This window comes from Bacidia gigantensis, assembly GCF_019456465.1.
Source record: "Bacidia gigantensis strain McMullin 20006 chromosome Unknown contig_249, whole genome shotgun sequence".
Taxonomy (NCBI): domain Eukaryota; kingdom Fungi; phylum Ascomycota; class Lecanoromycetes; order Lecanorales; family Ramalinaceae; genus Bacidia; species Bacidia gigantensis.
The window spans coordinates 1,325,250-1,349,235 of record NW_025408603.1 but is presented as its reverse complement, the minus strand read 5'-3'; the positions used below and the strand labels follow the sequence as shown (position 1 = coordinate 1,349,235).

The following is a 23,986-nucleotide window of genomic DNA, read 5'->3' as shown; positions in this document are numbered from 1 at the left end:
AGTTGATATCCCCATAAGTCAATTTGGCAAGCCACATTTGGTCGACGCTTCTCTAGCTACGGAATTTACTCGAAGAAAGTCACAAGCCTTGAAGGCTATCGAAGTGGCTGTATCGCAAACCCCGGCTTTTACCCAAGCAGGTTCTTCACAGGTGATGGATCCTGCAGAAGCTTAGGGCTCCTCGCACTGTCGAGCGCGAAGTCTGTTGCTGTAACTTTTTTTTCTCGTCTTTCACATCTAGCTTACAATCAATTTGGGTCATTACAAACCGTCAGTTGCTCGCTAAAGAGTCCACTCATGACTTTAGAAAAGACAATGACGTGTCGATTGTACTAAGTAAGCAAAATAGCATTTCAGATGGACAGCAAGTGCAAGCGGAATCTCCTCATGCCCGGCTACTGACAGCCTCCTCGCAGTACTGAGAACTAGAGTGACGAGACCTTTGCACGAGAGCAAGCCAATGAGATAGCTAAAAGCTATACAACAGATAGTCGCGGGAGAAGATTATGCTTGTCAACAGGACTTTTGTGTTGCTTGTTCTTGCTTGCCAGAAAACAAACCTCGATGCACCAATGGCCTTCAATAGCGTCCGCTGGAAACCATTTTTGGTCACGATCTTTTGAGATTGTAATGATGAGGAGAAGGTACAGAGACACCAGGAGAAACAACCCCAGGAAATTATCAACGTTAACAGGAAATGAAGAAGGTTTGGGGTATGCGTCTGGACAGCTTGCGACGGAGACGAGGGTCTCTTTCCCGAGGATCTTCTGTGCATATACTTGGGCGTTGGTGGTGAGGTAGTTTTGGGCGATTGCGGCGACGGTTCCGTGGCCCACCAACCCCCAGCTGTGGACTGGTAGGATGTAGATGAACGAAGGGAATAGAAGGGTCGTAGAGAGATAGATTTTCTTCGGGACTGAAATTGAAGAATTAAGGAAGGAGTGTCGAAATTGATGTTATATTTTGAGAACGTCGGACCCGGGAAAGACACTTCTTGGTTGATGGACGAGGGTGATGGTGTGGAGATTATCGTGCATGATAAGAGGTCTAGACTTACCTGCCTACTTTGTTCTTATCGGTGTACAGGCAAGGCGAGGCCGCGAGAGATGTGACGATAAAGCCACCGGCGGTAAAGATGCGCCACACTGCCAATTAGGGGTCAGAGGTTCGCTAGTCTTTTCACTAATGCGGGTTAGAGGGGTCCGAAGTAGAAAGTAGCCATAGATCTATGCCTTTTGTGAGATCGTTCGGCCGGAAATTGGCGGGGATGTGCCGGCATCATATAGCGGAGCTTTGTCTGCTACTCCGCACATCCCGTTTCTTTCTCCTCTGCCTGTGGATAGAACGATTGAGGAAAAAGCTCTGCTGACAGTGCTGAGGACGAGTAGAGCCGCCACATCAATGACGAGCTTGGCGCTCATAGGTCAAGCGAGAGCTGAAGCCGATGGTTTCAGCACGCGGATTGTGGGCATCGATGTCGTAAACGTCAGTATTACGCCCTAGGGGGCTGGCGAAGGTGCATTGGCGAGTCCCATGTTTCACATCTCATATGTTGTATTCTCATTACGGTATGGAGATACCATATCATGACATATCGCATTGTGGAAAAGTAAGCCTGTCTACCGGCGACGTCCAGACGTGATTAGCACAAACATCAGCAGGACCGATTGCGATGCACGAAGAGAGGTAACTCAACTTGCCACAGAAGAAAGACCGTGCGAATCAGATTCAGATATGTGGATCCAATGGCAACCTCACATACATCGCATTAATTATAGTGCCTGATTCTCATCTACCAACCCTCTTGACTCCTGGTTCCCGGACTGCCTTCGAGCTCCTTTGGCAGCTGTCTCGTCTCACACATTGCATCAAGTTCAGCTTTGGACCACCGCTTCGAATTATCTTCCATCTCCGCAATAGGGCTCCATTGCTTGGTCCGTTGAGTAAATCCTCTGGAAATCTTGAGGCGACGAACAAGCAAGAAAATAATACCAGCCGTGAACAAGACGCCAAGGAGGATTCCGAGGATTATGCTGATTTTGGTTATTGGAGCATGCGCGTGTGTAATGTCTGTCGTAGTTTCTGCGGCCGGAGAAGCGGTTATTGCCCGGCTTGTGGAAGCGGATTGCGAGCGCTGCATATCGATAGATACAGTTTGAGCTGTGAGGGTGGTCGCCGCGAGATTGAAAGTTGTGATTCGTGGTGAATTTGTCGAAGTGGTACTGATTATGGCATTCGATGACGGACCAGCGTTTTGCATGAGATTATCATTCATGTTGCTACTGCTGTTTTGCTATTAGCTGTTTCCACAGCTAGGAAACCGCTTTTCAAGAAACCTACGCATCTGTATTGTCTGGTGATGGCTGGCAAGTTACCTGAGAACATCATGACTTAGTTTAGAACTCGGCGAGTCTTGATTCTAACACATACGACACCTCCTTGGCTGTTGATGCAATCAGGGTCCATATACGCCTTTGTCGGGTCGATGATTACTTCTTTGCTCAAGGTCAATATTCTCATCGAGGTCTGGCATTTCACCTAAGATGATCAACGTATAAGCTGCTGGATGCCTAAGAACGTTTGTACAAGCTCTTACGGTGCCCAAGCCGTCGCTGCAATACGTTCGGTATATGTCTGCTACAACGGGGGCATCACTTGCTGAGCTAGAAATTGGTGCCGTCATTGTGGTATGGACTGAAGTACACGGGGAGAAGATCTTCCCAAACTTTGTCCTGAGGCTCTTCAACAAGTGTGCGGCGTACGATATGGCCTTTTAAGACAGGAATGCATCACGGACGCGGCCTTTCCCCCCAATAGATAGCGTCCTGCATGTTTCCACAAGTAACAGCCACGGAAGAATGCATCTTGGTGGCTGTTCTGAGCAATGGGGCCGATAGACTTGGATATTGCATCGAGTCCCAACCACGCCTTGCCCCTTCGGACAGGCTTTGCCTTAGCATGCACCTCCGCTGTAGGTGGAGTGTGAAATGCACCTTTTTCAAGGTACCAAAGCGCTTAAGTTGAAGTTTTCGACGGTCCACAGCCCGTAGTTGAGGTAGCTTTATGCATGACGATTGGGGGCCAGTGTTTCATGATGAGGAGATACACCTGTGAGGCGAAGAGTTGAAATCCACCAGCTTTTAGACAGCCATGATTGTTCCTGGACAGACTGTCGTCAGCTATGTATGTTTGGGGTCCATCGTAGTGTGGCGTGTTGGATCGCTTTATCGGAAGGGTTTCCAATTGGCAACTGAGGAGGTTGTAGAACCAAACCGGAGGGTGTGCTCGGGCTGGGAAGCATCATCTTTTCATGTGCATAGGCATTACAAAGAAACGACCCGAAAGATTGCTTTTGATAGTCACCTGCCTGCTCCTTTTTGGGTGTACGTTCCTCATCAATGACAAATATGTCTTTTCATCAACCACAGATCACCTCTTCAACCTCCCCTCATAAGCCCTCCAAGCCGCCCGTCTAAACCTCTCGGCCTCCGCTACCCTATCCTTGGCCTTCAGAATGCCCCGCCCCACAATAACAACATCCACCCCGTCCCTCCCTACAACCTCCTCTGGCGTCCTCCACACCTGCCCTTTCCCGTCCCCTTTCCCCTCCTTCCCCTCCCCCTCATCCTCCAACCCCACGCCCGGGGTAAAATTCACAAATTCCTTCCCCGTATTCAGACTTTCCTGGCAAATGAACCCGACCACGAAATTCTTGTATTCCCTCGCCGCCTCCACACATGCCTTCGTGTACTCCCCCGTCGCTAAATTCCCCTCACTGCTCATCTGCGCCAGCAACAACAGCCCCCGTGCTTGTGGTGGTGGACCTAACTCAGCCAGCGCGGAGGGAATGTCCACGTCCTCCGCAGTGTCTCCGGAGGAAAGAGGGTTTGAAAGTGATTTTAGCAGCCTAGGTGGTGGGGGCGGGGCAGCGGACTCATAAGTCTGGGAGATAGTGGTTGTGGCGGTGGCGTTGAAGGAGTTTGTGCGGTGGTGGCGAAGGACGAGGCCTTCTTCTTCGTTGTCGTCATCGGGAGTGAGGGGTACGTTGGTGGATGGTATGGAGGGTTGGGCGTGTTCCAGAAGGTTAGGATCTGAGCCACCACTCGTTATGGTTGTGGCTACTGTCTGGTTCAGGGTGGTGAGGGTTTCTTGGGCGGCGGAGTAGAGGGCGGAGATTATGGAGGGTCCTGGGAGGAGGTGGGCATTGGTTAGGTGCGCCCAGTGAGCTATGCGGAGAGGACCGCGGGTGTATTGGGATTGTAGTGTGTCTGTGGGGATACATGTTAGTGGTTGAACGAAAGGAGGAGTGGGTGGCGCATACTGCCGATGTCTCCGAACTTTCTGTCCTCGAAGATGAGGAAATGTTTTCGCTTGGATACATCTTGTAGACCTCTGATAGTACGTTCGGAGAAATCGTCGATGATATCTGCATGGGTTTTGAGCACGCAGATGTAGTCTCCTATCGTCTCAGCGAGTTCCAGAAGCTCTGCAGTGGTGTGCACATCGGCGGAAAGGGCGAGGTTCGATCGCTTAATAGAGATTAAGGTGAGGAGGTAGCTGGCGAGGGAAGAGATGGAGGGGAGCTCGGCGCGGTCAGCATATGAAAGAGCTTGGATATTTGAGGTCTTGAGGGACATCTTGGCAGCATTATTGAAGAAAGTTGTGGGCGATATCAATTGACTTTAATACCGGCTACCGATGCCGTGGCCGAAGCCCAAGCAGAGAAATGCAGTTAAACGCCTTCCTTAATAAGTTAATAGGCACGCTCAAATAGCAAGTTCTACGGCAAATGCACCGACGCGCGTCTGTACAGTCATCGTCCACCCGGCCCTGAATTGCATAGGTAAGTGAATGGTATGGGCAATAACAGTCTGAACACGGTTATCATCGAGGCAGGACACATGCATCCAAACATATTTTATGTCACACTCAATCCTATCCTGCACAGGTCTTGCTTGCCGCCATTGAGCTCTACCTGAGTTCCATCGCTATGTACCGCTTCCGATTTAAGTTCAGAGATTGCCTCCCATCGTAGATTCCTTCAATGGATCTTCTAATGATCAAAACGCCGCGCTCATTTCCATCCAGATTCCCTCCATGCCATGCAATGACACGCTGCTTCAACGTCTCCTGTCAATTCACCCAGCCCCTTGCCATGTTCCTCCCTCGCTGCCCACTGACCGCCTCCAATCTTACAGCCCAAAGCACAATCTCCATGCTTGTTCCACTCTGTGGATCAAACGCCCTTCCCATCCTAGAACTTACAGATCCCATGCCGTATTCCTGCTTCGCCTGCACTCGTAATCTCCACTGGCCGTGCCTGATGATCCATTCACCGAATTCGTCGAGGCTACCTCTTCGCTTGCGTTTCTTGCTTGGTGGTCCACCAGGCATACTACTCCCACTGGTTGCGCTCTGGAATTGCCTTGGAGAAAGCCTTGGTACCGGTGATTGCGGTGGCAGCGGAGTGTTACTCCAATCCTCATGTTCTGATTGACCCGCGCTGCTGCCAAACGGATCCATAATATGCTCTTGGCCATCAAGCATAATGTGTGCGTCACCGCCGATGTTGATCTTGACGCGGTCCTCGCTCAATGGTGTGTTGGCTGGGCTTGCAGGTGCCGCGCTTGCTCCTCCACTGCTCATCATCAATCCTAACGGAAGATTCGATGGTAAATTCATCTTATCCGCAACAGTCTGGAAGAGGGAAGATATGCGCGCTTTTGTGTCGCCGTGGAATTCGGCACGCATAGATCGAAAATCAACTTTGGTTTCCCACGCGCTGCCGATTTCGACGATTACTTCGTAAGAGGTTTCGTCTACAAAGGGGCGGGAGTAGTGTACCCAGCCACCAAGAGGTGATTGGTCAGAAGGTAAAGGGTCGGAGTAGAAGGAGACGCCGGATTTGTGGATGTCTTCCAGGCGCATGACGATTTCCGTGCATGAACGAGCGGCATTATAGGAAATGTCGTGTGCGAAAATTTGGTGCATCAAGCCCTTAAAGCCGTAATATTTGCAGTCACTGAGGAGAGCAGCGCGGTGGTCAGGGTCGCGAATCGTAATCGGATAGCCGCGCGAAAAGTTGATGAGATCAGCGAAGATCTCAGGAGAGCGGTTGGGTATACTTTGAGGTGGAACAGGAGGTGGGCGCATTAACCCACGAGATTCTAGGCCGGGAAAAGCATTCTCTCTAGTACCGATCATGCCAGAGAAACCGAGCGTGAAGAAGTTTGAGGAATTCCCAGGCCCAGAGAAGGTGTCACGTGGAATCTGAAAAGGAACACCACCGATTGTGGTGTAGATGTCGGACTCGAACAACTGGGAAATGAGGCGCGGCAAGGAGTAGAATTGGGCGTCAGCGTACAGTCTAACATAATGAGCGTTGTCGTGAGGAACAATGTAGTAGCCTATAATCTTGATCAGCCGCCTGCGTGAAGCTTTTGCTAAGAAAAGGGATTTGACCTTGAAGGTGACGACAGATATCAGCAAAGGTCTCAGGGTCGCGATCTATGTAGAGGGTCTTTACAGGTCCGTCGTCTTCTTCATGCTGACGCATCTGCTCCTCGAAAAATGTTGAAAAATAGGAGGGTCCTAGAAGCATTCAGCCTTGGTCTACGTCCATGAGGACGTTGCAACGCACCATCGGATAGAATACTAGCCCCTGACAACCTAAATAGCCTCCATCCTATCTGTATCGCGAATGCTTTCTCCGGTGGCAACGCGCCGTCACCGTTTCTATACAACATCGGATCTCCTTGTCGAAGAACGCCAGGGACTTTGGCAGGGTATTTCGACCCATTTGACGGAGAATCCGTGCCTGATGTTGGAGCCTGTAGTCTTGCGACAGCAGAAGCTTCAGGAGTGAAGTCGTCAAATTGGAATTGATTAACGTCTGTGATAGAGGCCGCTGTGGAAGCATCCTGCACAACGTCCCCAGCCCACATGTCCAAATCACCTCATATTTTTGAGTGAAGCTCCGGCGCGGGCACCACTGGACAGTCAAGGTCCTTCTATTGCGAAATGGAGAAGGCGCAGAGGAGCTGCGCGAGCTGTCAAAAGGGGCTCAACAGTCGTCGCTGTGGCTGGCTGTGGCCAGCTGTGCCCTTGAAGATTTTTCTCGGCCGGTGCTGACTAGAACTGTAAGGTGAGCTGATCGATTGATTGGGCTTAGGGGGCGTAAGCTGATCGGCAGGTCAACGTACCCCTTGGGACGACTCGATAACAAGGTTGTAGGTGGCCTCGCTCGGTATGATGAGTTGAAGTGGGTGTAGGGGTGGGGTATGTCGTTCATCTCGTTTGGTTGCGATGGGCTAGCTGATTAAGGGTACGGACGGCCAGCGCATCTTTGATTGGAGAGACAGCGGATGAAGGATTTGGAATCGGCCGAGTTGGGGGATGGGAAACCCCCGCGATGTCAGGTAGAATAGGGTGAGGCGTTACACATCCGCAGTCAGCCTTCAACCTTGGTTTTGGTGAGTGGCAGAGCCAGAGAGTCTATTCACTGCTCGGCGGAATGAGTAAGGTGGGAAAAGAAAACAGACTCGGAGACTCGACATTCCGCGCCGGATCTAGCCCCCCCACTGTCAAAGTCCACGCTTGAAGCTTCCCCGCTGAGCCGCCCCGTTGGAGCCCTACACCATACGTCATCACCCCCAGCCTTACCTTCGTACCGCGGCAACTTGTCGGAGTATGTGTCCCATTTCGGATTCATACGCCCTACTTGAAGGTGCATGTCCCTTACAAGGTCTTACCTGTTCACCACACTACAATCTCTCATCTTCCAGCCCTTTCTGAGAACTGAAATTCTTGATTTTGAGAATCATCATGGCACCGGTAACACGACAACAGGACCAGAAACCTGACGCGGCGGCGGATGAGGTGAAGATTACGCTCTACTGGTCAGCATTGAATTTCAAATAGTCTGCGCCTCCTGCATTTAAGTCTGTCTTGTTGAAAAGAGCCATCACCTATGCGATATCCAAGTCATGCTATTTTCTAAGGGCTTGTGGGGATGGTCTGAAACCGAAAGGGCGAATGCCATGGTTTGTTTCATGATGGCTCTAGCTTGAATAGACGCCCCTTTCCCTTTCTTGTTTAGTAATCAGTGTCGTGCTAGCCTCCTGTCTGTCATGCCATCAACTGTACCTGTCGTTAAAAGATTGCTTGGAATGCTGCATCGCTCGTCATGCCTGGGGAATTCGAACTCGACGTTGTACTTTCATCGTCTGAACTTCCTCATCTCCTAATACACACGTTTCCTTCCACAGGCTCGAAAAATCACGCGCCCACCGAATCCTCTGGCTCCTCGAAGAACTCTCGATCCCCTATGAGCTCAAGACCTTCAAGCGAAAGAACATGCTTGCACCCCCAGAATTCAAAGAGATCCATCCCCTCGGGAAAGCCCCTCTCATCACAGTCTCCTCCCCCGCGACAGGCGACAAGCCAATCGTGATCGCCGAAAGCGGTCCGATCGTGGAATACCTCCTCGAGCATTTCGGAAAGTCATTTCTACCTAAGCAGTGGAAGGAGGGAAAAGAAGGTCAAGTGGGCGGTGAGACAGAAGGGTGGTTGAGATATCGATATTTCATGCATTATGTGGAGGGGAGTCTGATGCCTTACATGGTGATGGCACTGATCTTTCGAAGTATGTTTTCCGCCGCACCCCTCTCTTCAGTTCGTTCAAATTGAGGAACACTATCATGCAGAGCAACACTGATCGTGAAAATCCAGTCTTGCGCGAACAATCTCCCTTCTTCATCCGGCCCCTCACAGCCATGCTCACCGGCACTGTGGAGTCGAAGTACCTCCAACCAAACATGGCCAACAATCTTCGATTTTTGGAGTCCCAACTTGAGACCTCTCCAGACGGTGGGGAGTATTTATGTGGGCCAGATATCACGGGTGCGGATTTTCTTATCAGCTACCCCGTGCAAGCGGCGAGGGAGAGGGCTGGCTTGACGAAAGAGGCGTATCCGAGATTGTGGGCATATGTAGAGAGACTAGAGGAAAGAGAGGGGTATAAGAAGAGCGTCAAGAAGATTGTCGAGGTGGATGGTAAGTGCGATTTCGACTGGTAGGACAGCCTTCGAGCCCAAATAAAATCTGGAGTCAGTGGCATTGTCCACGTGCGCCAGTCCTAGAAACGCGACAAACCCCGCGTGAGCCGGTACATATCATTGCCGATATCTTATTGAGTCGGTATGGCAAACATTACTGAATTTGAATGGTGCGGCTTGGGAAGATGAGTGCAATGCGCAGACCACGTCCCCTTGCAACGATATAGATGGTTTCTTACCTTATTCTTCAATGTACCTTCGCGAATTTCTGAAACATGTTCACGAACGATTCTTCAGGGTTGCCCCCGAAAACTCTTCAGTAGCGGCATTGACATCGCTTCAGCCTTGGTATTGTGCATCAAAAGAGCCATTTCCCAGCCTAATCATATTTGATCTTAAAAGGGCTTCCACAACCGACCTCCTCATCAGTCTATTCTAGCCCCTTCCCAATGGACTATCCACATACCTATCGCCCTTCTACAATTGTGGGACAAGAGCCCACAGTTGCCATGTGGACTAGGTCGCATGGCACGGGGAAGTTTTGAAATGTATATGTGTATGAACAATTAAGCCGAGGCATGACAAAGCATGACATTCTGACTCCGCATTTCCTGAATTGCGTGGATGTTGTAGCTGAGAAACAGGAGGTTGCGACTCTGCTCCATCAGGGGCAATTGAGATGCCAAGATAGCGAGACGCTAGTCCGTAAATGGGCTAGTAGCATATCGAACTAGTTCCAATTCCATGAAAGACCGCAACCTGCGTTACAATGATTTAGAGGGCTGAGAAGCTTGAAAGTACTCTGGCTAGACTACTTTTCTCAATTTGTCGGTCGATACAACCATTCCAGCACTCTCTTCCCCCGATGGCATCGCCAAGGTCTCCCTTCACAACGGGGGCACCGACTTCTGCTCTAGCCTTGCCACCTTCTTCGGCGGAGAAGCGGAAACTGACTGGAAGAGTATTCTATGAAAGCCTAGGGAGTCCGAAAATGGTGCTAGCACCTATGGTGGACCAGTCAGAGTTCGTACGATACGTTGCAGTGACATAAATCAAGGACATTCTAGCTGACGATTGAGGGAAGGCTTGGCGCATACTCACTCGCTCTTTCATGAGTGTTCACGACTCAAAACAGCTCCTGGCATACACACCTATGTTTCATTCTCGCATATTCAATGAGACGCAAAATTTTCGAGATCGACATTTTCAGCCCTTGCGGGATGATTCGACGGCAGCAGAGCTTGGAAAAGATCCCTACTTAGATGGAAATCCTCAGACTGATCGCCCTCTCTTCGTTCAGTTTTGTGCAAACGATCCGGATGCACTTCTAGAAGCTGCTCAATACGTCCAACCCTATTGCGATGCAGTTGATCTGAATCTTGGCTGCCCCCAAGGAATAGCAAGGAGGGGAAGTTACGGTGCCTTCTTACAAGAAGACTGGGGTCTCATACATACGCTCATACACAAGCTTCACATCGAATTAGACGTGCCTGTTACAGCCAAAATAAGGTTATTGGAATCAAAGGAGAAGACACTTGACTATGCAAAGATGATTTTGTCTGCGGGAGCAAGTATCATAACGGTACATGGAAGACAGCGGGATCAAAAAGGACACAAGACGGGCCTTGCAGATTGGTCTGTGCTTCGCTTCTTGCGAGACCACCTTCCTTCAGAGACAGTACTCTTCGCCAATGGCAACATCTTGCAGCGTGATGATATTCAGACTTGTCTTGATGCCACTGGCTTTGATGCTGTTATGAGTGCAGAAGGTAACTTGTATGACCCCACCATATTTGCTTCTCCACCTGTATCAAGCAAAGAGGACCGGGAGTATTGGTATGGGCGCAACGGAAAGGGTGGCTACAGAATGGACGCTGTCTTCAGACGCTACATGGACATCATATACAAATACGTTTTGGAAAAGCCACCACCTGCAAGAGAACCCCTTGCTCTGCCGGCTGACCCTCAAGACCTGGCTGTGAGATCTCTAGATGCCTTTTTGGAGCCCGACGATGATGGTCAGCCGCCGGAAAAGAAGCGAAAAAAGGATCGTGAGGCGGGGAAACCCAATTCACCCAACCTGCTAGCCATGCAACCTCATTTATTTCATCTCCTACGACCGCTAGTCACCAAGCATACCAAAGTCCGAGACGCGCTTGCAAAGTGTCGCGCAGGTGACATACAGGCTTTTGAAAACGTTCTCAAAATGGTTACAGTCGTAGTCCGAGAAGGTCTCCTGGACTACGAAGCTGACCCAGCAAAGTATGATGAAACCCTCCCATTGGATGAGAAAGCGCTCAAAGAAGCCGAAATATGCGATGAGAGCTCTCTAGCGACTGTTGGGAGATGCAGGAGACCATGGTGGATTTGCCAGCCCTACGTGAGACCTTTACCGAAGGAAGCACTGGCCAAGGGCAGCTTGACGATGAGTAAGCAGGAAAAACGGAAACTAGAGCAGGAGGCTTCTTTGCCAAAGTCTGAGAAGGCTGTCAGCAAGTCTGAACGCGAGAAGATGGATGAAAATGATGGCTTGGCGGAGAGAGAGATGCCTAAGCAAGCTATGGTCGCTGGATAAAGTAATCGGGCTGCGAAGATCTGCCAAGATGCGGCTCTATCACAAATGCCCTTTTAGCCATACCCGTTCCTTTTCTCTCTGCCTTCACCACTAACTTTCACACTCTGGCTCTCCCACTCCTTATGCCTTTTTTCAGCGGCCATCACAATCAGTTGCAGAGTTTGCCAGAAGCTGACGTACAGGCGCTTGAGAAATTCTACTTATGGTGTGTTCTTCTAGCTTATTTTCGACTGGCTCTTACTGATACAAGAGTACCTCGGCGGCATCGCCCTCCTTTACAAGCCGGTCCTTAGTTTTCTCAGCGACTGGGGATGGCGGAAGCCGAAGGCAGCCCCGAAAGCAAACATGAAAAGGAGCCAGACAAGAATGAGGGACATTGCGCGATTGTCCCGTCCAAGCTCCCTCGTCGTTTCGAACCTGACGTGGTCTCTCGAGCTCCAGAAATGGACCTCACACTTAGTTATCTGATTCTAGGGATCATTATTGCAACACTCTAAGTTCTATTAGCTCATCACCTGCTCTTCATGTATTGAATTCCCAACTTTTTATGTTGATTTGGATATAGCCTCTGGCAAATGGCCAAGACGCGCAAGTCTACCCCATCAAAGGTGAAAGAAGACCAGAATGAGATAGGATTCGGGCAAACTTTGCCCATCTTACTGTTGTTGTCGACGTATTTTGTCTATTAAGAGACTGCTAATGGTAAGCACTAGCCTTGAAGAATGAAGTCTTGGCTCACAGCGTAGACAGACGTTAGAAAGCCTGGCAATCCTATTGTAGAGTCAGACGAAGTTCAGTAATTCAAATCAGCGGCATCGAGGTATCCCAAGAAATCCAGTAGCTCTCGTGGTCCATCTCCGGCACCTCCGCGGCGGATGGATTCGGAGGAAACGTCTATCTACCGACCCCCAGAGCAACATTCTAGCTTCTCGCGGCGATCTACATTTTAAGCAGCAGGTCAAGAGTGATGTCAATCCCACTCGTTGGAGGAGATCGCCCGAGTAAGATTGCTAGACCACCTGCCACAATCGGCCATAAAATTTCTTCGTAAGTGGCCATTCCCTGTCGCCAACTGGTGTCAGTTCCCTCGACCCTTTGATAGAAAGACCCTACCCAATGGCTCATCGTGAAATCGAGCAGACTGTGGAAGTCTGTTCTAGATATCTTGACTGCCAAGCGTGTTGATATTCTTCTTTGCTGGCTGACCATTCGACCGGAGAATTTTGGCCACCAATGTGATCTTAGATTTGCGAGTCTATTCCAATCTCATCGCCAATCTTCTCCGTCGACCCCTCCACTCATCTATCAATATGGGGCTGATGTAGCCGCCCTGTCAAGTTTACTATGCGCCCTGCGTCGGCTGTCTTCGGCCATTATTGAGCTGCATGAGCGTCGAAACTTCTGTACGATTCCACATTTTCAATTCGTGTTCCATTGTGCGGGCTTTCTACATCTTATAATCTAGACTTGTGTCTGTCAAGCGATAAGAACGATGCCCGGCTGTACAAGATTTACCTTTCCCTCCGCGCAGTGAGCTCATCATTCCCCGTACAAGCTGACTGATGAACCCTCCTACAGCCTTCAGAATGATAGTGCAATGGTTCAACAGACCTCCAGGATACAAGAGCCTGCCATCTAGCGTCCTGCTGAGGTACATGGGAAGATGTTTCTGTTCCTAACAAGAAGCCGAGACACAGCAGCAAATCATGATCGCTGGCATCTTCGATTACCGCCAGCTAGCGTCCCCTTCACAGAGGCAGCGATTGGCAGCAGCAAGGTAATAGCGCTCAAGCTCTGAATAGACCTACGCAGGTAATGGGGTAGTATCGTGTTCCCAAGGACGTATATTCACTTGCTCTACAAGCAACGCTTCTCTGCAGGCCTTAGCCTTCATGTACTTTGCCATGCACGATCGATTTTATGACTTCATGATCTGAACACCTTTTCCGTTCCACACCAACCAACCGTCCCTTCTGCCGACCTGCAGCGTGAAAGATGACACAAATGTTCCAGAATCATGTTTTCTGCTATCCGATGCTCTGTTTGCGGGGAAATGATCTTCGCTGCGGCCCTGATAATAAGCATGCACGTCTCCACAATTCTTTTAGCCATGCGCAGAGCTTGAATTTATACCTCCACGCAGTCTCTTGAAAGCCCCATTGTGCCATTTCGGTCCTCGTCGGCGTCGTTCAATGCCTCTCTTTAACATCATCATTGGTTAGGCGCTTCGCCGGACGCACGAGGATCTCCTTGTTCACGACGATCCCCGAGCTGACATTTTCATCCTAGCTCGTTGTTCTGAGTTCAAGGCTTCATAACCTGACCGAGAAGACAATCATGAAAGTGATCCGTGCATATGACGGCTCCTTTCTATCGACGCTAAATTTCCTCAGACAAACATATATATCCACTGGTTTACGTCTTCGGCCAGAGAGCGTCTCACATTGTTCATTTCTCAGAGTCTTTCAAATCAGCATATAATGTTGTGCATCTTGAGCTTGTTTTTAGTCGGGTATGGAAGTCTCATCAGGGCTCAAAATCAGTTTGCGCTGAAACCAGCACCTGACCAATGTCATACTGTTGTCGACTGTGGCGGTGACTCAGGTACACAGATCTCCCCTTCTCCTTTTCCGAAGGCTAACGTGCCTACTGTCCCGGCCACAATCACTTCTATAACTACTACTATGGGCAATGGAATTCAACCAACCGACACTCTCACCTTAACAGAGACGCCGACAGAAGCTGGCGGCACGACGACCATCCTCGTCGTTTTGCCCGCTAGTACTAGCGACGATGCAGTGCATGCAACCCTATTGCCAGGCTCTACGGGAATTGCTGAGATTCCAAAACCTGAAGATGGACAGCCTGATTCCATATTCACCGTACCTGGGGCTCCGAAACCAACGAGTCAATCTACCGTAACTATCACCAGAATCCCGGACGGCCTACCCCAGCCAGCAAAAGCAACACTCCTTCCTGGCCCTCCGCCAGTCCCTGGTGGTGATGTGACATCCATCTACGTTCCTGGCGCCGGTGAAGAATTTGCGAAACCATCTGACTGGACTTGCGCTTGCGCCACTGCCTCTGCCCAAGTTGTCACAGTGACACGCCAGCCCGAGCCAGGGCCAACTGTTGAAAGCAAATTGCCCGACGGCAACCTCACGACTGTTCCAGCTTCCAAATTCCCATGCTCCTCCGACGACAAGAACCCTTGCAAAGGCTCCCAGGTCCAGCCATGGTATTCGTTTACAGTTGGCTGGACAGCTGATTTCCCTCGCCCTGGCCCTCCGAAGCCATTCTATACGACCTCAAATTTTGAAACAGATACCATTCTCACGCTCACTGATGATCTGTATCAAGCAGAACATTTCAAGGTGACTATGGATGAGGAGGTTATTGGGGAGACGCATGAGAATGGGTGGAAGAATGATAAGATTTATTGTGGAAAGAACGCGGACGAATGCATGGCAAAAGGATGGTCTCACGGTAGTTTTCTGATCCCGAAAGGAAAGCACGATTTGGGATTCCAATGGACTGAGGGAAAGTATCAGACGGAGGCGGGAGGAAACTGGTGGTATGGGGCTGGACAGTATCGATTTGATAAACCTTGCAGCTGTTAAGAATGGAAGCGGACTTGAATGCGGACTTGACTGTTGTTGTTGAGTCTGCGCTCAACCAACCAAGTTCTGGCATTGGAAAACAATGTGGGAGCAAATAGGAGTCTGAGAATACAACCGCAGCTGTGTCTACTGCCTTTATCAAGAACAAATAAGATACGTTGTCCAACATCTCATTGACCATAGCCCCTCTGTAGTGAGACAATTGAAAGCGAAATTCAAGTCACTTTCCTCGCGGTCACTGGAACTTCCCAGACACCCTAGAATCTTTAATACGGAACAATTCTATGCTGATATCTTTTCGTGAGAGACTTCTGGTACAAGAAGCATTTTAAATCACGATAAGAGTAAATTTGTATGCAAGCACTTTTTCATCAGGAGGCCAAATGAAGATTTGTTGGTGGATTGCATATTGGGTGGTGTCCGAGGAGTTCTGGCTCTCGCAATTTAAACTTTATGAAAAGCCGCAGTCTGCAGAATACCCGTAAGAGTCTAGGATGTACTATTCCTTAGCACTGAATTCCAACGTCAGGACAAGTCTGATTGTGCCTTGATGGGCATGCTCGATCTCTGAGAGTCAATCTGATGCTGTCGAGACCTCAAAAGTGACCCGACAATGGCTATAGGCTATTGGTATCGTACCGATGCCATACATGGCCCTGATTTGGCCCAGACAGGCACGCCCTGTGCACACGAAGATTGATGGCTTCGACAGATTTGCCAGCTGACTTGCACGATGAAAGGTCCTCCGACAGCCTTTCGCAGATCTTGCGAGTGTTGCAAAATATTGAGGGAAAGCTAGACAGTTATGATGAGCGCTTCCATCGGCTAGAAGCTTCAAGAGAGCTAGACACCCAATACGATCATGATGAGGACAAGGAAGCCGAGTCTATGCGAAGCGTTGAGGGCTGGCACACTCATCCACCTTCGCCCACTCAGGTTCAGACCACGCTGCAAGACAGCAAAACGGATCCGAAGATATACTATACAGAATGGGACACGAACCATTTCATCGAGGCGCTGCCTCAGGATTTGTATACCGAGTGGGAGACCCATGGCGCCAAGGTCGACCAGATCTTCGATCTTCGCCTGTCTGTGGCAATGGAAAAGCGTCTAGGAAGTTGCTGGCAGATGCCTGATGACGACCGGCTTCCGTTGAAGTTCTTCCGGGCAAACATTCTCAAGACCTTTATGCAGTCGGGTGTGCCAATGAGGAATTTGTATAAAGCAAAGAAACCGTTTGAGAAGGACCTTGCATTCTTGTGTGATTTTGACGATAAATTGCGAAGCCACAAAGGCAATGACTTCGTTGCTGTAGACTTCGATACGTTCAATAATTCCAGAATATATAGGCTTGGCACCGAGGCCATCGGATCCGATTTGCTAGTCAGACTTGAGGGCGCGCAAGAGGCGCCTTGGTCTCGAATCATGTGCGTGCAATACATCTCATTGTGCAATGGAGCTGACAGCGTGCAGCCTTTACCAGGGCGCCGCAACTGGGGGCAGCATAAACCCGGAGCGGAAAAGACCAGAGCAGCCTATTCCATACTTTACACGAAATGACAGAATAAGCGGCGTATGGGATCATATCTCTACTCACCTGCAACTGAAAGCGAGAGGAACCACGACGAATCCCTATGCGACATCCCCATGGACAGGCTTTCACACCACCTTTTATGAGATCCTCGAGACAGCTGATCCTATCGAGAATGAGCTCTGGAGACATGGCCCACTGTACGACCATCCTCTTGGGTGGCAATTCCGCAAGTGCGCTTACACCGTAAGAGGCTTTCTTGCGTGGCATCTGGGGTATGCGACTGACTTCACCAGCTCTACTCACCATTGTCTGCTTTTGAGACTAGCAACAATAGTAGGCTTGGCGAACACTCCAGGTTCTGGACAATCTTGATCCTCTCCCCAAGTGGCTTCTTCAAAGACGGCAGCCGCGCATTTCCTACTCAAGAATTAGGTGTAGGTCAATCACAGGCTCTCGGGCACTGCTTCGGCAGACTCAGTCGGGTAGGTGCTGAAATGAACCTCATCGGCCACGGCTTGGAACGGATCAGTGAGCGATGGACCGACTTCCAGACATACTTTGACTATATCTTGCATGGGGGTGATTCGCTGATGAACCCTTCTGAGCATGACAATCTTCTCTTTGACGACGGCGCCTTTTCGAGATCAAGGAAATACTTCTGGGTGATCGAATGCTTGTCAGAATTTGACATTTGCATATCCGACAACCTGACTCAGTGGGAGCTCTACAAAGCAGCTCGGATTCCCCTAGCGCATGACGCACTGACGAAACTTGATCGCGTCCAGCTCAGCTTCGCGGAACGGCACTGCACCGTTCTTCAGAATCAGCGAGACACGTTTAGGCAGAAGCTGGCCGCAACAAAAGCACTTCGAGATGCCCTGTTCAACGCCAGTGCCGTCATCGAGAGCAGAGCGTCGACGCGACTCGGCGAACATGTGAAGCTGTTGACTTTTGTATCCATCTTCTTTCTACCGCTCGCTTTCACGACGTCACTCTGGAGCGTCAACGATAAGTTTTCCTCCAGCGTCCTCACGTATGTCATCATCCTCGTTGCTCTTACAACGTACTCCGTCATGTTCAACATCGACAGCTTAGCGCAGGGTTTTGGACGTGTCTATGACATCAAGAAGAAGAAGGTTGTGAGGGCGATGAAGAGGGATCGCAACGAGACCTGGAAGCTGCGCGGTAAGCGTTTTGAAGTGTTTCGACCGAAATCAGAGAATCCTGAGCCCTCTGAGTGGTACATTCCACTTTATGCAATGATGCATCCCGGAGCGCTGCTTGGCCTCATAAATGATAGTTCAACCAGCGCGCGAACCCGACACTCACAGAAGGACGCCACTCAACACAAGTGGTCGCGCATGTTTAGTCGACGCAGAAACAAAGATGAAGAGAAAGAACCACCTGATGAGGGGTGGGTCATGTGAGCATGCACACTGTGAAGAAAAAAGAATAGCAGGGAGAAAAAAAAGAAAAAAAAGATGGTCTGTCCTTTGCTAATGAAATTTGTTTACTTACACGAATAATGCAAGGCCGTCGCTTGCACCCTTATCCACCCCAGCCTCCGATCATCCCGCGATTGTTCAGATAAGGAGACTGGGGCTGAGCTTCTTTCCAGTACTCAATGCCAACCCTAGAGCTAGGTGAGAAACTGAACGACTTTTTCGGAGTCGGGTGCCGCTGTCAACTTATCAGTCTTACCTATCGCGAGGGGGGGAGGAAAGGAGGGGGAGGAAAGGAGATACTGGCCTGAATTACGAGACACGAGCTCGAACCCAGGATCCTGGCCTTGACTATTCTCACTATGTTGTGTGTTAGCGCGTGGCTCAAATAGGCAATTGACAATGAAGCGCTAGACATTTGGACCATGTGAAAACCAGTGATATTCCAGGTTATAAACTACCTTTTTTATTGGAAAATCTGGGAACGGGGTATTTCGGTGCGTATGAGTGCTGGTATGATCTACAGCATTGTTTCTACGCATTCGGAGCCCACTGATGTGGTGGCGAACGCGGTGGCAACAGATTTGCGGGTAAAACATAGGACTAATTAATGCCTGGGATTTTGGAGCAAACTTGGGCACCGAGAGACTCTGGGCTGTCAGGAGCCGCTAATACGCATCAAACTTGGATTTCTTGAAGAATTAAGAAGTGCACTGGAGAGGTTTGATATGTTCATCTCGTTGGCCAGCATAGCGTGGTATGGGCAAGCCGAATTCATGAGGAGAAGCAATGCGCCAAGTCTGAAATCTGTTCTCATGTATGTTCGCAACATACGTGCCTTTTGCACTTCTACGACTAATGGCCCTCAAGCGAATGGCAATGCAGACACTCGATCCTGTGCGGCAGAGTGTATGAATTTGACGCATGTGGTGTCCAAAAATGTGATTACTTTAGAGCGCATTGAGGGAGAAAACGCTGATATATCAGGCAAATATAGAACATTGGCACGGACGTTGATTAATTCATGCGATGAAATTCTTGCTCCGTTTGTCACATTCGGCTTTCATTTTTACATGAATATTATTGACTGTCTATGCACCTTTTGAAGACTGTTTACAATCTGCCTTCCAATTGTCACTAGCTCTGATCGCTCTTGCCTTCACAGCGCTATCAAATCTCGAAATCACATCCTGAGCAGCCAAAAAGACCGATTCGAGGTCTCTTCTTGGCACCATGCTTCTTGCGCCATTCTCATATAGTACCATTGCAGCACGCGGTCATAAACTTCATTGTTCGATTAGTCCGATGTGCTATGCTTCTGCTATATTTCCGGGGTTCAAGCGACTACTTTCGAATGCTGACGTAAAGGTTGTCACTGTCAGACATGCCGTATTCTCATTCCTGATGGCGGCGGCATCGGGTCGCAACGAAGTGTCTTATCGGGCTTGACACAGCATCAAGCTTTGTTCCTGTTATCCTTTGAACGCAGCCGTCGCATAGTGTCATGAATCTTATTGTTCCGGAAGCATTGTCCTTTGGTTTGTCACACAACAAGGGCATCCAATCAAATTCGTGATGAATGCTAACGTCTTGAAACTATTGCTGTGTGATCGTCAGCCCGAATTGTTTGACAAACGTCTCAGAGACGCTTGAAACAATGATACTGGCCGACAGAAGGGCCTTATTGTGATGTGTAATGAGGTTTTCGAGGATTTGGCTGACGAATTGGATTTTTAGACAGTATAGGGTTCACATTACACTGGAATATCCCATTTTGTTCTGGTGTTCTTATACAACGCTTAATAGGCGGAGAAGGTTCAATTGTGGCATATCACGGATACCGTTTTCTGTCAAACGTTCCAGCGTGGGAGGCTTGTTCACGTGAGCTGAATACACATACTTTGGTGGAAGACGCCTTCTCGGAAGTCACACACAAGAAAACTTCAGAACATTTAGAGTCATTCTCATCTTTGTTTCCATTCACCATCAAGTTCTGCCGTCCATTTCCATCAACCTGACTCATCAACCGTTACTGTTTAACATCACGCTTCTGTGACCATCAATCTCAGCTAATAGCTTTTCTCTCACGCTAGAGTAGACTCAAAATGGCTTCTTTGACAGTCATGTCGAAGAAACGTTCCTATACAGATGAGCTAGGCTCTGATTCAGCACACACCGAGCTGCCCATGAGGAAGAGGCTCCGGCTGTTGGCACACACCTGTAGTAAATTCCCCAATACTAAATCTACCTCCAAAAAATCATCAAAGGGTTCGAAATGTGCCTTTAAGAATGCCTATCGTTCCTTGGAGAGGTGCAAGAAACGATCATTCGGGGACCTGAATCACCCAAATGAAGATATCTCATGCTCCAAGCAGACAGGAAAACGACGTCGTAAGGATGTAGGTACTCCCAAACAGGCCAAAATAAGGTGTCTCAAGCATCCTCGAGGCACTCGATCTTCCTCGACCAATCTAGCGGCTATTCAACAGAGTCATCATGGCATGAAGCCAAGCCCTGAAACAACGTCTAGAACAAAGACCACCCTCCTGTCTTTGCCCACAGAAATGATTCTCGAGGTGTTTGAAGCCACATCCTCGCTATCGGACGCAGAAGCACTGTCAAACTCTTGCAGATCACTCAACACGATTTATCACTCCAAAAAGACGAGTATTCTGCAAACAGTACAAGAGCGCACGACGCTGTGCTATCCTGCTGCTCTTCGCCTCGCTCCGATACTGTATCCGACAGCAACGCCTGAGGAGATCATCCATGTGATCCATGCTAACGCCGAGGAAACTTTGCAGATGGCTGAGGAGGCAGCCTCATACTTCACTGTGAGCCATCGATTCCGGGGCATAGAACGTCTCAGTCGTCCGTTTCGCCCACATGAGCTAGAACGTCTAGTGGAGGCGTGGTACTTCCTGAAGCTCGTGGTCCATTACATGCGATTAAAAATAGAGGCAGTGCATAACCAAGCTGTTGAAAAGGAGAGGGACGATCTCGAGGGCCAGCTCAGAGAAGAATTCCCAGTTCTTGAACCCTTCAAGATGCACGTCATGAAAGACCTTGTACCTTTCATTACGCATCACATGGATCCATATGTCCAAAAGGACTTGGACATAATGGACCCAATCTGGATGTCGCAAAACGAATTGCTCATGGAGGAGTTCGAAATCTCGACGCTAAGAGCCAACGGAGTTTCCTTAGCAAAGTCGGAATGGCTCCTCGCTCAAGGTTCCATAAACGACTTTCATGATAGAATGGGAATCTCCGATGTGGGGATTGAGGGTAATTTTAGGGGTCCTGTGAAGATTGGAGCTGACGAGAATACTGACAACTATGCTGAGTTCAATGAGAACATACCTCCGCCTAGATTCTGCGGCGAGAGCGACGAGGAACGGGAAGGGAAAGCATTATGGGATTGGTGAGAAACTTGGGAGGAGTTGAGATTTGCCTTGGGGGAAGACGGGGAGTGTTTTACGCTGCTAGATGTTTGTTGCATGAAAGCTGACTGTGGTATGAGCGCCTGTTTGAGAGACCTTCGATTTTCCGGAAGCGCTCGTGGTGAAGACTTTTCATAATGTTCTTTTTTGTAAGACAGTCATCGGATGTGGATAGCTTAGGTTTCTGAAATTGTAATGTTGTAAATTCTAAGGCGATGCGCTCCTCCCCTCGTGCATATCGGTGACGAATAAGCATGAGTAGAGCACAATCTGCACTTTGCGGAATATTGAATAATTCAACGAGATCAGAAAATCGATGGCTATGAACCTGACAGGGATGGTTTCTCCAAATAGCAGACAGCTTAGCAAGAAAAAGAAAGCCGTCATTGCGACAGCAGCAGAAGTTGCTTGCCATGAAGATTCTCGAGGCAAATGTGAAAAAAATAAAAAGGAATGATGCAGCAAGCAGGGATGCAGTATGCGTGGCAGAGTTTTGTTGAAAGGAGCAGTTCATCAGCAATGCAGCACGCTAATTGATTTCAGTGTATTGAGGCAACTTGTCCTGAATCTTCACCTCTTCACTGGCAATTGGGAGCATAGGAATTCATGTCTCAATTCTTTGTTGACCAGTAGCATGATAGATTTGGTCAGCCGTAGAGGATCTTATACGGTAGGCGACAAGAATCGCTATTGCAAAACGCATGGCCACATATCAGGATGACTTGTTCCTCCCTTGCGTGGTTGACATACATTCCGGCGATCAATTGGTGTCGACGTTCCTACTAGTCACATGAACAATATGAAGGATTGAGTCTTCCTCTGTGAGCCATGGGTCTTTTCGACCCCTGAGCTAGAAGAGCACTGGACGACAATGTACCACCTCGCGCGCTCTCTATACCTATGGGCAACATCTAAAGAAGGTTCGCTACATGTTCAACTGGCGACTTGGTCGTGAGCTGATTCTAGCCAGAATACTCTATCCTTCTCCTCGGGCTCGACAACGCCGGCAAAACTACACTCCTTACTACAATAAAAACGCTCTATACCTCTGCCCCTCCACCTACCAAGCCCACTGTCCCTACCGTCGGCCAAAATGTCAGCACTATTGACTTGCCTGACATGTACCTCAAGATCTGGGATGTTGGAGGCCAGCAAGCGCTTCGTTCCATGTGGACAAGCTACTACGCCGTCTGCCACGCCATTGTCTTTGTGGTGGATGGATGCGACATAGGAGACGGCGATTATACTGCTGGTGCCAATGATATGAACGGATCAAGGGAGGTGGGAAGATTAGAGGAGTGTAGGAAGACATTGGAATTGGTGCTGAGCAATCCGGCGACGGAGAGGGTACCGTTACTGGTGCTGGCGAACAAGCAGGATAGAGAAGATTGTGTGGAGACGGTGAGAATCAAGGAAGGCCTAGTGCGGAAAGTGTTCGAAGGGGAAAAAGGAGGTGGAGTCAGAGACAGTAGGGTCCTGCCTATCAGCGCTTTGAAGGGAGACGGGGTCCGGGAAGCGGTGGAGTGGGTGAGAACGAGGGTGAAGTGGAACCGAGAGGGCAGAGAACCGATCATGCGGTAGTAGCATGTTGACAGAGGAGCTCGGAAAGTGTCGGTCCAACAATCTTGGCACGCGCTGTCAAAGCTATTGCCCATGGCAAAGAGTCATGTCGATCATACTCGCAGACTTGTCGATTCAAAGGCCATCATTCTCGACCTTTGATATGTACATGAACATCCATCAAGCTGATGCCCTTGACTGTATTTGCACAAACCACCCAAGACGAAGTGCTCGCTAGGAGCGAGTATGGTATCGTGTCCGGGCCTCGCATTTTCCAAGGACCCGGACAATATATGCAGGGGTTGGTCACATCGCTGGTTGGAACTCCACCAAATTATTGAAAGTCCATGTTCAATAGGCAACCTTTGCTTGAAGCCCCTGATTCACAATGGCGCAGCCTTGTTACCATTCTGTCGATGGTCAGCCAGACTAGGTGCAAGACAAGACGAGGTGGGTAGCCGCGCAAATAAGCTGTATTGGGGTATGAAGCCATTTCCTGCGGGATCCCGACGGAAAGTTGCGCAATCGGCAGCGGAGATGGCAAGCGGGGTTGAGATCATTGCTACTGCCTCAGACGGTGAGCTTCTGTGATGTCTCAATAGTTTAGAGGCAGAGATCATGTGCAGATAACAAGTGCACAATGTCCATAGGCCAAGAAAGGTTAATGCGGCGAATAATGGAAGGTTCTCAACGGTCTTATGCACGCTCATCTTCCAATTATTCACAGGATTGCGGCAAGCGTAGTCTCGAATACGA

At 49.4% G+C, this 23,986-nt stretch overlaps 7 protein-coding genes across 7 annotated transcripts; 5 read left to right on the top strand and 2 right to left on the bottom strand.

Moving 5' to 3' along the window:
• Nucleotides 1-3,429: 3,429 nt before the first annotated feature.
• KY384_006625 (uncharacterized protein) lies at nucleotides 3,430-4,637 on the bottom strand (the record flags this gene model as incomplete). The annotated part of the gene is made up of 2 exons (XM_044815119.1): nucleotides 3,430-4,268; nucleotides 4,322-4,637. The coding sequence occupies 2 exons, from the start codon at nucleotides 4,635-4,637 to the stop codon at nucleotides 3,430-3,432; spliced, it is 1,155 nt and encodes a 384-aa protein (XP_044668219.1).
• Nucleotides 4,638-5,133: 496 nt separating this feature from the next.
• KY384_006624 (uncharacterized protein) lies at nucleotides 5,134-6,944 on the bottom strand (the record flags this gene model as incomplete). Its single annotated transcript, XM_044815118.1, has 3 exons — nucleotides 5,134-6,407; nucleotides 6,463-6,591; nucleotides 6,641-6,944. 3 exons carry the CDS (start codon nucleotides 6,942-6,944, stop codon nucleotides 5,134-5,136), a joined length of 1,707 nt encoding a protein of 568 aa, XP_044668218.1.
• An 880-nt stretch (nucleotides 6,945-7,824) lies between these two features.
• KY384_006623 (uncharacterized protein) lies at nucleotides 7,825-10,028 on the top strand (the record flags this gene model as incomplete). The annotated part of the gene is made up of 4 exons (XM_044815117.1): nucleotides 7,825-7,898; nucleotides 8,268-8,644; nucleotides 8,731-9,054; nucleotides 9,907-10,028. The coding sequence occupies 4 exons, from the start codon at nucleotides 7,825-7,827 to the stop codon at nucleotides 10,026-10,028; spliced, it is 897 nt and encodes a 298-aa protein (XP_044668217.1).
• Nucleotides 10,029-10,167: 139 nt separating this feature from the next.
• Nucleotides 10,168-11,631, top strand: KY384_006622 (uncharacterized protein; the record flags this gene model as incomplete). Its single annotated transcript, XM_044815116.1, has 1 exon — nucleotides 10,168-11,631. One exon carries the CDS (start codon nucleotides 10,168-10,170, stop codon nucleotides 11,629-11,631), a length of 1,464 nt encoding a protein of 487 aa, XP_044668216.1.
• A 2,684-nt stretch (nucleotides 11,632-14,315) lies between these two features.
• Nucleotides 14,316-18,212, top strand: KY384_006621 (uncharacterized protein; the record flags this gene model as incomplete). Its single annotated transcript, XM_044815115.1, has 4 exons — nucleotides 14,316-15,220; nucleotides 15,926-16,678; nucleotides 16,725-17,028; nucleotides 17,079-18,212. The coding sequence occupies 4 exons, from the start codon at nucleotides 14,316-14,318 to the stop codon at nucleotides 18,210-18,212; spliced, it is 3,096 nt and encodes a 1,031-aa protein (XP_044668215.1).
• Nucleotides 18,213-20,350: 2,138 nt separating this feature from the next.
• On the top strand, nucleotides 20,351-21,866 carry KY384_006620 (uncharacterized protein; the record flags this gene model as incomplete). Its single annotated transcript, XM_044815114.1, has 2 exons — nucleotides 20,351-21,651; nucleotides 21,851-21,866. 2 exons carry the CDS (start codon nucleotides 20,351-20,353, stop codon nucleotides 21,864-21,866), a joined length of 1,317 nt encoding a protein of 438 aa, XP_044668214.1.
• Nucleotides 21,867-22,541: 675 nt separating this feature from the next.
• On the top strand, nucleotides 22,542-23,251 carry KY384_006619 (uncharacterized protein; the record flags this gene model as incomplete). Its single annotated transcript, XM_044815113.1, has 2 exons — nucleotides 22,542-22,590; nucleotides 22,641-23,251. 2 exons carry the CDS (start codon nucleotides 22,542-22,544, stop codon nucleotides 23,249-23,251), a joined length of 660 nt encoding a protein of 219 aa, XP_044668213.1.
• Between the last annotated feature and the right edge of the window lie 735 nt (nucleotides 23,252-23,986).